A 13,379-nucleotide genomic window follows, 5' to 3' on the forward strand; every position below is an offset into this window, starting at 1 on the left:
TACATCAGGTTAGCGGCAGAGACTAAACAACGAGACGTTCTGCTTGGAAGGATGCACAGAGTAGAAGAGAAAGCTCAGGCTAAGGAACTAACTGAGAATTCATTTCTACAAATGTTTTTTGTGAACACCAAAGTGCTCCAAAAATGTACAATGACATCCCCAGTTGCAAACAATTACAGAATTACTGCCTTAACAACCAACATTCTGTAACAAGAACAGCTCAAAGATTATTGAAGAAATTTTTCAAGACTTTTGTTTCAATAACAAATTTGTTTAAAAAATCCTATTGAAAGAAGTTATTTTGTTTTTGGCAGTACTGAGAGTTCAAAAAACCTCCACACATGAAATGAAATATTGCTACTGTACTGCTAAGCTACACACCGGAGTACGTTATTATGTACTTATGTACTTTAGAAGTATAACGTATTATGATTGTTTGGGAGATGATGTCTTTTTTCCCCCACTTCTCAAATTGGAAAAAAAAAAGCTGAAAACAAGGCTTATTTTTTGTATAGGTTTGGTCTCAATGTCTCAAGTAATAGAAGTACAAATTCAAAACTTCCATAAAAATGTAACACCAATGTTCATTTAGCAGTGCTGTTACCTTTTCCAAATCTGTGAGCTTTTCCTGCAATTGTCTCTTCTCCATTTCCAGTTTGGCTAATGCACTCTTTCCGTTTTTCACTTCTTCTTCAAGGCTAGATATGCGACCTAAAAAATCACCAAAACATCAATGAGGCTGGGCAGTGTGCAAAAGCAAGACTGTACTTGATCTATTTACAGGTAACATTTTTGAAATGTAACAGCTTCTGACTATTTAGAATGTCTCCTTTAGAGTGATTTTTAAAGTTATCAATAATGTTTTATAGATGTTTTCACACATCTTCTCTTAAATGCCCGTTCACATTTACGTAACATTTTATAAAAAAGTACACTTATCTAGTCACAGTCTGAAGCTCAAATACCACCCAAGCCAGAAACAAGAAGTAATCTTAACAAGATTTCTTCTTAACAAATCTTCAAAAGATTTGCAGGAATACCTTGTAAATCACTGATAATCTCTGATCCATGACTTCGATCTCTCCTTTCTGATTCTAGAGCTGACTGAAGATTGAGATACTCCTTCTCCAGTTTGAGTTTTGCATTCTCTAGCAGGCAGTTCTTATCTTGTAGTTCTCTATTATTAATTTCCAGCTGCTGGATTTGCTTTGTGCTTTCTGTCTGGTTCTTCCTTAACCTGGCTGCAGTATCAGACTCTGACCGCAGCAAAGAATTGGCTTCATCCAACTAAGATCGATAAAAACAATTAAAATATAAAAACCCCACTAGTTCTGCTACAGAATACTGTATTAAATAAATAAGGAGCATATTTTAAGATTATTTTTGAACACAAAAACCTGATGAGAAAGAACAGCTTTTAAAACCAATTACACATTTCAAATCCCTCCAGTGTTACCGAAATCTGTACTTCAAGCAGGAATTATTTTAAAATATGCATATATAAAGCTGGCATACCTGTCTTTGTAGCTGATTGATTTTTTCATTGGATATTTGAGAGTTCTGATTCCTCTTTTTCAAATCCTCAAGTTGGTCTTTCAAACTGTTAACTGCAACCAAAACAATTCAACATTGTTAACAACTGTCATGAAAACGCTTCAATTGGAACTATAATTCATTTATTTTAAGTTTCAAAAACCCACATCAAAATGGAACCTTCAAGCATAGTCCAACATACCCTCATTTTCCAAATTGCGTTTCTTGTCTGCTTCATGTTCTGCTTTTCTCTGATATTCTGTATTCTTATGCTGGAGAAGAGCCTTCTCTCTCTCTAACTGCCTGACTGCAGACTCTACATTCTTCCTTGAAGTTATCTGGATATATTTAAAAAAATACACCACTAATTACACACACACGAGGGGTATTCTTATACGATAAAAGCACAGCTCACACACTCAGTTGAGTCTGTAATGGAGGAAGCCAGTCTATCTGCCTGCTGCAAACACAACGTATCACAACACGTGGTCAAATCCAGCCCAGGATGTCTATGGCCAGGAGCTTTAAATTTGAATACTGTTTGATCCTCTGGATTTGACAAACCTGGTAGACCTGCCTAAGCAGTCAATCTGGGAGTAGAGAAATCATACATGTAAGGTAAGGTCTTGACATGCACCCACATGAGCAATACATTAAATTGCAAACAGCCACATCCATGTTTGTAGAAGCAGTAAGGTGCAAAGCTGGGCAAGAGAGAGGGACCTTTTACTAACGCTGAACAATGCAAAGCATTGCTGTCCTCCTCCAGAAACACTACTTTCACACCTTCAGTTTTTAAAATCTATATGAGGTATTTGTATCATCCTGTCTACCAACATAAAACATGGTAAAATATGAGTTCTGGAAAGAAATGTGCAGTTACAGGACAGAAATCAAAATGAAAATATTTTACCAGTGACAACAATTTAATGCTATTGAATATCAAGAAATCAACAGGTGTTACTTGCTATAAAATATACAGCTACTAAAAAGCAATTTGCTGATACTGAAGGAAAAAAGTCATACACAATACTGAAGTTCTAATTCCCATAAGAAATCTATCCCTTACCTCTTCATCGAGCTCTTTTGCTATCTTCTCTAAACGAACACTTGTAGACCTGAAGAAATTTGAAAAATAATTTTAAACCCTGCTGATAATATAGAAATTAGAATATTTGGAGGTGTCTCACTAATGTTATGTAATGTACTTTTGTCTCAATAATTTTATGCAAGATGTTCTATTTTCAGCTGTAACATGAAACCTCAAGGACTGGTGAAATCACAAAAATAACAGTGAGATTCTTATAGAGACTTAAAGCAAAAAAAACCTCAACAAACCCCAACAAAACCACCCCAACAAAACCACCCCAGTAGTCACAGGAGTAGTGAGAATTATGCCAGCAAGTTACAATGAGGTCTGCTGGCAGGGTTGGGAATCCCTGAAGTGGATTAAAATACTTTTAAGCATTCAAAAACAAAAGGTCTAATAAAACATCTTTATAGACATAACAAACATGTTGAAACATTCTCACCTGTACTTCTGTTCTAGTTCATCTTTGGCTTGTAATTCATTACTGAGCTGTTCTTCTAGCTTGCTTAGCTTTTTCTGAAGCTGTATAAAATGTCAAAAAGGCATGGCCCACGTATAAAAATGCTTTCACATAAAACAAATGTATTTCAATTAAATAACAAAATAAGGGAAAGTGAGGAAAATTTATTCAATCTTCTAGTATATTATTTTTAAACCATCACTAGAAGATTACATCTTTATAAGGTATTAATTGTGATGATTTTTAAGATACGGATTTATAGCAACAAAATTTGCTGCATGCTGAATTGAATTGAACCATTACAGAATTATGTGCCCCAGATTGTGAGTTATAAAATTTATATGGGCAAAGAACATTATTACCGGCCCTTTGCTGTGCTCTGTAGCCAGAGACTTTCCACTGCAGCAGATGTTTTTGGATAGCATTTTCTAAATGAAATGAAAAAATAAAAAAGGGGTGTACATGACCAAATTGGATAATATTCAGAGAGTATGACTAAACATGTTCAGTGACCTCACATAAAGAAGAATTTCTTAGTCTTCCACCTTGGAAGCTGATGAACAATTTTCAGGTTTGGAAATGCTTTGTTTTGCTTACTAAAATATTAAAAAATAGTTGTGAGTCCAGTACCCAAATATTCATTAAATAAATTATAAATAATAAATGTTGGATTCATCTCATGACTTCAGGCTTTTAAATGCATTTATTTTCCTCCCTTCCTCCTCTTCCTCTACCCCCGAAACACAAAATGTAAAAATGTGGTTTTCTAAAACACTTCATAATTTTTACAATTAGAAGATTTCCAGAACAGGGACAGTGATAAGGACATCAAAACCAGAGATCCATTGCTTGAGAAAATACAAATAAAATAAGTTGTCAGAAGTGAAATGCAAAATTTTACCATCTGCATTTACTATCACAACATAAAGCAAACATCATGAATGTGACCACATGTATTTTCAACAGCAGTACCATTTCTTTTTAAAAGGTGAAGTCTAAAACTATTCATCTATTCATCAATGACAGGAAGGGAGTCTAATAAACATTAGCATTTAAATTTATCTGATCAATACATAATGCATTTCCTTTACGTGTTTTTAAACTTTGAAAAGGAATTGTAAGTTTTAAGAAATGTTAACAATATACTACACTTGAATAATACAAATGTTTAAGTAACATAATTAAGTGCATGAAAATACCATAGCTTTTCCTGTCATGCAAATTTAAATTCATTTGTCAGTCTTCAAAAGCTGGATAAACATGCTCCATATGCACCAACTGGAGTATGATTTAAACATTCCTTTATCCCTGCAGGTGACAATTTACTTTTTCAAACTCTGAATAAATCAGTCATGAATCATTAATGCAAGTGGGGAACCTTCACAAGAGTAATGCTGTCTGTAGCAAACAGAGCCTCACACATTGGCTTTCCAAAATAATTCTGGATGCAAAAAGGATTTGAGAAAAATCTGTATTCATTTATTTTTATACCGTGGCACCTTAACACTTGAGTACAACTGTTTCAAAATACAACTGGTTTACTACTAACAATTTGGTGAATAAACACTTAAGATACATCACATCCACATAAAACGATGTAGGAATTTTTTTATTCCTTTCATAATTCAAATACTATACTTACCTCTGTGCTGTCCTGTAAATAGAAAATATCATTTTTATTGAGGATCATTAAAAGACAAAACTGCTTAAAAACTTATTTTAGACTTTGTCTTTTCTTAACAGACTTAACAAAATTAGTTAATCATACCATTAATACTATGGAAAAAAGGCACTAACCTCATTTTTACTAGATTGCACAGATTCATTTTCTCTGCAGGACTGAGAGGAGTCACTAAGCAACCTGTCAAAAACAAAAACAAATCCCTCTAGCTCTTACTCAAGTTTTCAACAACTCTGGCAACCTTGCCATGTTAATCACTTCTCTCAAGTCTCATTTGTCCTACACGGCTCTCAGAATGAAGCTTGTTTTATTTTGATGTTAGTGCATCTTTCTGATTTGAATCTTTCCTTAACTGAGTGTTTCCAAAACTACAGCAGCTTATAATTTTTTAATTAACAAAATTATTTCTTAATTATTTAGGATGAATTCAAGAAAGTTATTATGCTGTGTAAACTTTTTTCTAAAATAACTAATAAAAATCCTTTTTAGCAGAAAAATTACTAATCCATCAGAATTTTAACCCTGGTTAATTTTTAAGATATTGTATAATTTTGTGCTTATAAAAATAAACTATTTAATCAGAGTTATCCAAATAATTGAAATAGTTACAAATTATTTTACGCAAACTTTGCATTGTCACAAATGGACATAAATTAATATAATGCAAGGAATAAATTTTGTATTTATTCCATGAATAAATATAGAGTGGAAAAAACCAAAAGAATATAAGAAAAATGTGTGGGTACATTTTTAAAAATGCATATTAAAGTATGACATACAAATTGTCTCTGTAGTAGGTAAATCCTATGAAAGGCAGCTGGTTTCCCACGAAGGCTTTGGGGATTGGAAATGTTTCCACGTCTCCCTTGTCGTCCTCAATGTCATCAAAATTACTGCTATCTATATCACTGCTAAGCTCAGGAACAACAGGAGCAGCAGCTATAAAAAGGGGAAAAAATGCATTTCACTCCAAGATTCAGTCACTTCCTATATACTGGTATCTCTATAGTGTTAAAAGACCGTATTATAAGTTGTCCTTAAATAACTTGTAGTTAAATATGTATTGACCAGACAGCAGAACTGGAAATACTACCACGAACATTTTTTTCCAGAGCAATCTATTTTTGTATTAGTTGCCTAATGCATAGACCATCTAGTATGCAAGGCATATTTGCTCAGGTAATCACACTTGAGAATAGGACTTTAAATAGAATCATAATTTAAAAAAATCTTAGTAAATATGTAACTTCAGAAGTTATGACAAGCTCTTGAGCTGAACTGACATACTTTGCTTTTTTACCTAAAGCTATCAGGTTCTCAATACCTTACATGAAAAGCAGTAAAACTGACAAGACCGCTGTCAAACTACTGTCTGAACTACCAGAAGATTAAAAGAAAAATGAAACAAAACAAAACAAAACAAAACCACCTCAGAAGAACAAAAAAGCAGAGAAAGAGAACTTAACACGGATTCCTTTTAGTTAAAATTCTGAAATATCCAATTCCATTGTTTAAAATGGAAATTTCTACATTAAAAATATGATAAGGTAAGATAATTCCAGTAGGAAAAACATGTATTTACTAACCTTTACTCATATGAGGTTTTATAATACAAGTGATAAATATGAATGTTTGAGCAAGATTTTTGACAGAAAATACCTTATTTATACAGTTGGAAGTTTATTCTTTTTATTTCTACTATTGCAAATACTGAATAAGATAGAATTTAAACCCAATTTACTTACTCTCTCGAATGTTGTCCCAGTTCCACTGATCACTTCTGAAGAAAGGATGATGCTTTATTTCTTCTACCCCATTTCTCCCAAGTCGCACATCCCTAAACAGCAATTAATCCAAAGCCACATTAGGAAAAACAGCTGGTTTTGTTTTTTTTTTAAATTTAAATTCTGTCTTGTTCACAAGCAGCAATGAAACTTTCAGTAAAAATTGTCTGTGTTAACCACGCTAATGGACAAACAAAAACAAAATCTAAAAACCACCAACCACTAATCCGTAGTTTCTTATGAAAAATGCACCGATTCTTAGCATGCACTCTCCCTGTGACTGCTAAAATGTCCAGAATCTGGAGTCTGCCACGTGGGGAGTAAAGCAAGAAAGAGAGCACTGAAGCAAAAACCAAGAAAAAACTAAAAACACAAACAAAAACTCAACACCCTTGGGGGAAATAAAACTGCAGAACTTTCGTGTCTGCCAAACCACATGACAGACCATAAGACGCAAGTGAAGGAAGGTCTAACTTGCTGCACAGAACAGTTATTCAAAGCTGGACTAAAATAAATATTCTAAGAATTCCATCCTCTGCCCCACAGCTAACCCTGACATGGCTCTTGCTGATAGTTGCCACGAAGTAAATCTTAAGTGCAACAAGAAACTTTCAGTTTGAACAGGAGTCTCTCTTGAAACCATGTACAAGAACAGGACATAAAAACAATGCATGGAAAAGAAGTAATAAATCACAGGGTCAATGCTTAGTCCTCCTTGAAGGGCTTCAGCAGCGATCATGCAGCATCTGTTTCAAATAAATTGCTCAAGCCCTGTGTTAAATATCAACAGGAAGAGGGACACACGTAGTGGAAGTCCACCTTACCACATTTACACTATAAAATTCTAATCATGTTTTCTCTCTACCCTTCAGCTACCAAGGGTGAAAAACGCTGTTAAATAAAGCACATCCTTCCTGGCCAACCGCAGTCTTGCTCAGCAGGGCAAACAATCTCTCTTTGAATGCAAAACCCATTATAAGGCATTTTGTTTTCCTAACTCCTTCTATAGTGGCCAGATGCCCTGCTCCAGCCAAGTTCAGGTGATCACAGGAAAGCATAAGAAGGCATCATCGATCCAGAGTTAACTAGAGACCTTCGGTGTTGTTCATTTAAATCAGTGAAATTAAAGATTATCTCTGCTTTCCAAAACTAAACAAAATGTAAGTGTTCAGGTCAAGAACAAGCTTACACAGCTTAACTTCAGTAAGTGGCTTAGTTCCATCAGGGGAAACTTCTAGGATTTTTTTTTTTGGTAGCCAAAACAGTATCTTTGCAGGTTTGTTAGCTATATTTACCAATTAATGCAAAAAAGAAAATGAAAAAAATAATTCAAACACTCTAAGAGACCTTAAACAAACTCAGTAAATACATGCTTACTTTCAGGAAAGTATTTGCTTCTCCTTTTCTTAAGTAACATCCGCACAGCCATTGAGCAAAATAATTTTGTCCTTGCTTTGGAGGTTACAAATTACTTTCAGCCTTACAGGTTTGTTACTGCAATTGGAAGGATTTGTCCTGCACAAACTATATTGTTTATAAGAGCTGTCAGAACTGCTCATAGAAATAAAATACAATAGCTGGAAAAAACACCCCAAAAGAAAAACTAGAGAACGGGAGGTTTGAGAGAAGAGATTTGAACAGAGATTAGGAGAAGTCATAGAAGGAATGAATTTTTACAATGTACCATCCAAAATAAATACAGCCAATACCATCCAAAATAAAAAAACCAGTGCCAGAACAATATGTGCACTTACCTATCAGTTAAAAAGGCACAGATAAGGTTCTTTGCATGCTTAGAGATTTCCACATCATCTGGGAAATGCAATGAGTTCTTATGATCCATAATTTTACTATATGTTCCTACTAGCGAGTCTGCATAAAAAGGAGTATCGCCTGAAAATAAAATAGTAAATTGGCTGTGATTTTAAATCATGTTTAAGTTATGTGAGTTAAGACAAAAGATATAACGAAAAGTCTACAAGCAGTTCACCTAATATAGTCTTTTATTAAGAAAAATAAATGAATTGGACATGCAGGGTACAAAATAATGTATACCACTAAAAATATTTCTTCCCTAAAATGTCTGTGTTACAAATGACACCATTTTCCGTCCTGCCTATCACGACCAAATTTTTGCCTGGTGAATTACATCTTTTGTTCCACCTTGAGACTCTCAATATTTTTTCTCATTTAAAAGAGAGAATGGCTGACCATAATAGCTAACACCCACATGAATCAATCTTTAAACACTCCAAGGGTAAAATGGACCAAAACTCATTAAAGATTTGCTAATGCACATTTGCTGGAAGGAATCCACCAAAGCTTTCTGAGAACCGTTTCAGAGGCACACAGGTCTACCCTGCCTAAGGCATGTCAGCTCTGAGCAGGAGCCTTCCCAGTGTGTTACCACACTGTTAAACCCATATTAATAAATCTTGTTGACTGACAAATTACATCAGCTTGAGTGTCCATACTAATATGGCAGGTGGCTCTTAAAATCATAGACCCTTCTCACCCAAAGCTTTCCAGCCTAGGCTTTAGTTAAAGATATTTGCAAAGAAACTAGATTTAAGGAAGGTAAAACTGGGGCAAGTGAAAAGAATAGGCTGCGATAAAGGCAACTGACAATCAAATTAACTGTCAACATTCCTAACATACAAATGGTTTGCGTCTGTAACCAAGAAGCTCCAACTTTTACAGAAATCTTTTCTCCCAACTAATCCATAGGTTTAATAGAGAAGGTGAACAATCAGTCACAAGCTAGATTTTTTCCTCTGTTCTGGTGTGCTGCGTGCGGACAGGAATCATCTGGCATTGCAGGATGCAGATTTCCAACAAGGAACTGAGCACTTCAAAAGCCACAAACATGAAAAAATGTACTAACGGACCAATGGACAACAATCATTCTGCTTTCAAAAGAATATAAATGCAACAATACTAACTTTTGTCTCTCATTTTATGGCAAAGTAAGAATTGAACTAAACTTCTAGACTTTTAGTAAATTCATTAGCTTGCCATACCAGAGCATTGCAGGAAGGGATCACTCATATTTGCTGTTACTACCCTCTTTCCCAACCTTCCTCTTCTCAATTGTCTTCTCTCTTGGAAGCAGCTCTGATTTTGGTCACACCTCAAAACTATCTTAACTCACTGAACTAATGTTAGGATTCATCCTGCGACCAACATTTTACCTTTTAGTTAAGTACACAATAAAATTTTCATTTTCATAATAAAGTTACCATTTTTGTTAGTTATGCAGCTTTATCAAAACCAGAATAACAAAACAGTTTCTGTGCTTTCTTTGAAATGCAAAGTTTTAGAAGATCATAGGCAGAATCTGATACATAAGCACAGACAAAATTAGATAATTTCTCCATACCCCACACATTGGTAAAAAGTAAGTAATATTTCCCTCCTAGATACAAGGAGGGGAAAAAAAAAAGAGGCTCTGAAATACTGAGAAAACATTTTGGACAGTTATGTCCAGTATTTTAAGAACTGAGTAATTTTATTTACTGCTAAAATTGTTCATGAGAGACTATTAACTATAAACCACATATTTTTAAAGTCAAAATGCCATAATTCTTAAAGACTTGGAAATAGCAATAGCATCATATGTTCAAGGGTCTTTCCTGGCTCAGGATACCAGAAACAGCAAATCTGCAATATTCCCAGAAAATGCTGATTTCGATTTTTAATAATTATATGCTCAATTCCATCTTCTATAATCAGTATTTTGCTACCAGACTATAATACTGATCCTCACAGTATTTTAAGATGCAGATGACTCATCCCCTTAACAGATTATATGTTCGTTGCCATAGCAGTCCAGTGTACTTTAACAGAAAATCCTGACTCAAGCACAAAAGAAAAAAATCGAGCCATACTCCCACATTTTGACTTAACAGAAGACACGGATGTGCTGTGGAAAAGGAGGAGAAAAGGACAGTCTTGCCCTTTACACTCCTTTCTCATCTGTGTGTCCCTGCACACTCAGTCCTGCCTGAGATGGCACAAATGTGGTGAGGTAGCTGACCCCAGTTAAAACTATTCTAAGAATTAGTTCTAAGCTGAACCGAGTCAGGGAACTAATCACTGAGCAAGCACGCAAACAGCTGTCGCAGCGCCAGAGTGACAGAGAGCAAAGGGAACAGGAATGAAGCCGCAGCATCAGCCAAAAGTCAGGGGCTGTTAGTAAGGTACGAGCAGCCTCTGCGCAGCAAAGGGCAGCTAAAGGCACAGGAAAGACTCAGTGATCATCTCATTAGCAGAAGAAATCACTACTTACCAACCAGCATCTCAAAAAGGAAAACCCCTACAGACCACCAGTCACATTCCCGTCCATAGTAACCATCACCCCCCTGCGATTTCAGCACTTCGGGCGAGATGTAGTCGGGAGTCCCCACGGCTGTGTCGCAGCGCACCATTCCTGTCTGTGCAACAGCAACAACACAAACAGCTCAGTTCAAGGGGCTGCTGAGCACCTCTTTAACCAATTCCTCTGTTAGTAGAACAGAAAACCAGGAAAAATATAGCCTAAAATACTTGGTTTGAGGAGCATTGAATCCATATATTCAAGAAGCAATATGGATTCAAATAACATTTCTTGGTAATGTGCTTACCCCTGCCTACCCCATAGTGATTTCTCTTGACTTCATCTTCCCACCCAAAATTCAATCCTATTATTTTTACTCTTGGTTTCAATATGAAGCTACACACCATATCAGACTGCTCCTTTTCTCACTGAATTCAGGGACAAACTTTAGAATAATTTTGACAAGTTACGAATTCTAGACCAAACAATGCAGATATGTAACAATTTTCTCTAATTCAGCCAATAAATCTAGTCATAAGTAAATTTTTATAGACACACCTTGTTTTCTGTTTAATGATAGGAAGAAGAATAAAAGGAGAAGGTATTTTTAAAGAATAGCAAAGCTTTTTCCAAAAAAAAAAAAAAATATTAACATATTACCACAGTTGTATCAATGGAATGCTTCCTCATCCTCTGCTTCACACTAAAAAACTAAAAATGTAGGGGCTAAGTGATGCAGAAGCATCAATCAGATCTGCAAGCATTCTGGTTCAGAGTTATAAGTCTTGTTTCCTTTAATCAAATTCACTGAATTTACTACTGAGAGACCAGATGGATGAAGGAAATGAAATCATGGATGAAGTTAGAGAAGTACCAAAAATATACTCATCTTTTATTCTCTTTCTCAATCTGAAATTTCATCTATGTCATCTTACAAAGTTCTTCATGCATTTTGCCACCAGTATGAATGGCAACACGTATTAATTCTGAATATTAATACAGAATTTTAGTAGCAACAACTAAGGTCAAAATAGATATTTAAAGAAAATAAGAGAAACATTCTGTTTTGGCAATTGTATTGATATGTAAAATTTAGACACCACATTACAATAGTCTTTCTCACACACAATATGAACTGTGAAAAGCTTTTATTTCTGTACTAAAACAGAATCCAGAAAGTCATGAAGCAGAAGGCCAAAAACATAGGGATGACTAAATACTGTATAGACCTGTAAAGTATTTCACATGTCCTCCTGGCAAATGCTAATCATATTCTATGACGGCATTCTAAAACTGAAACCTAAAGAAGTTTTAACTTCTCAATTCCAGAATGAAGAGCAGGTAAATTTTATGCTGGATGAGATAGCACATAGCTTATTCATATTGGGATAAGAAAATGAAGTTAACTCTTTTCAGAAGACCTAATGCATTCATTGGACTAAGAAAAATACAGACAAACACATTTTAACACTGCAAAATAAACTAAGACTCAAAGGCTCCAGAAATCTAAAGCTGAGAGCATTTGGCAATGGATCTACCACATGGCAGGAAGCACTGTTTGAATATCCTGCCTGTCACAGCCCTCTGAGCACTAACCTACATGTCTTCTCTGAAGCCGAAGCCTCTCTTTGCTTTGAGCACAGGAGGGATTGCTCTAGAGTTACATGATTCTGCTCAACCAGTAGGACTGTGGCAACTTAATGAGGCCTCCAACACTGGTATGTATCTATCTGTTCTTTACCCAAACACAAAATTACAACAAGGGAAAGTCTGAATTTTTGCTCAGTCAAGTCTGATTGAAGCCACCTGAATCTCTCCCTGGGAAAGGAGATTCTTTAAAAACAAAGTCACCAAAACAGTTCTGAAAGGGTTCTCTGAAGTCTGCAGCTTTGGTCACAGCCTCAACACCTTTACACCTAACTACTTAAAAACCTATTTCCTATCCCTCTATAATTAATACACCAAAGCAACAATACTTTTTAGTATGTTAAACATGTTGATATTTTTTGAAGTCTTAAACAAACAAGCAAAGGCTGTGTCAAAAACAAGCCAGACCTACACAAGTCTGATGGCTGGTATGCAGCAACAAGGAAAGTCTTTTCAACAATGTTACAGATGCTAAAGAACTCCATGTAATAACATCTTAAGTTTTCAGACAAGATGCCAAATAACTGAACAGTAAAACAAAACAAAACAAATTTCTACAGTAAAAAATGCCTTGCATGCTAACGTCAAGTTCAATGGACCGCAGCTCTCTGAAGCACATGGAGTTAGTTGTACTTATTCCCCAAAAACTCTACCTTCTGTCTCAGGAACTAATCTCAAAATGCATTTACAGATCATAGAACAGCCTGGCTTGGAAGGGACCTTGAAAGATCATCTGACCCAACCTGTCATAGGAAAAGAAGCATTATCTAGATAATCTAAAGATTATCTAGCATGCTGTCCAACTGCATCACAAAAAACTCCAGCAAAGAGAATTCTACCATGTCCCTGGGGAGGTTATCCAATTATTA

The 13,379-nt window shown here is 35.3% G+C and overlaps 1 protein-coding gene across 3 annotated transcripts in view; it reads right to left on the reverse strand.

The window, feature by feature from the left end:
- The window catches only part of ROCK2 (Rho associated coiled-coil containing protein kinase 2), a 101,820-nt gene that overhangs the window by 19,413 nt on the left and 69,028 nt on the right, over positions 1–13,379 (reverse strand). For 2 of the 3 annotated variants that reach the window (XM_085056862.1, XM_085056860.1), the window contains exons 6-16: positions 10,837–10,981; positions 8,303–8,441; positions 6,510–6,601; positions 5,544–5,703; positions 4,881–4,944; positions 3,066–3,145; positions 2,603–2,651; positions 1,736–1,871; positions 1,516–1,607; positions 1,041–1,287; positions 605–711 (exon numbers count right to left, since the gene is read on the reverse strand). In XM_085056862.1, coding sequence (XP_084912988.1) covers positions 605–711; positions 1,041–1,287; positions 1,516–1,607; positions 1,736–1,871; positions 2,603–2,651; positions 3,066–3,145; positions 4,881–4,944; positions 5,544–5,703; positions 6,510–6,601; positions 8,303–8,441; positions 10,837–10,981 — 1,311 coding nt within the window. Of the gene's footprint in view, positions 1–604; positions 712–1,040; positions 1,288–1,515; positions 1,608–1,735; positions 1,872–2,602; positions 2,652–3,065; positions 3,146–3,445; positions 3,512–4,880; positions 4,945–5,543; positions 5,704–6,509; positions 6,602–8,302; positions 8,442–10,836; positions 10,982–13,379 lie in introns of all 3 variants that reach the window. The other variant, XM_085056859.1, reaches the window with a different exon arrangement.

This window comes from Lichenostomus cassidix, chromosome 3 (assembly GCF_008360975.1).
Source record: "Lichenostomus cassidix isolate B80296 chromosome 3, HeHo_3.0, whole genome shotgun sequence".
In the NCBI taxonomy this organism is placed as follows: domain Eukaryota; kingdom Metazoa; phylum Chordata; class Aves; order Passeriformes; family Meliphagidae; genus Lichenostomus; species Lichenostomus cassidix.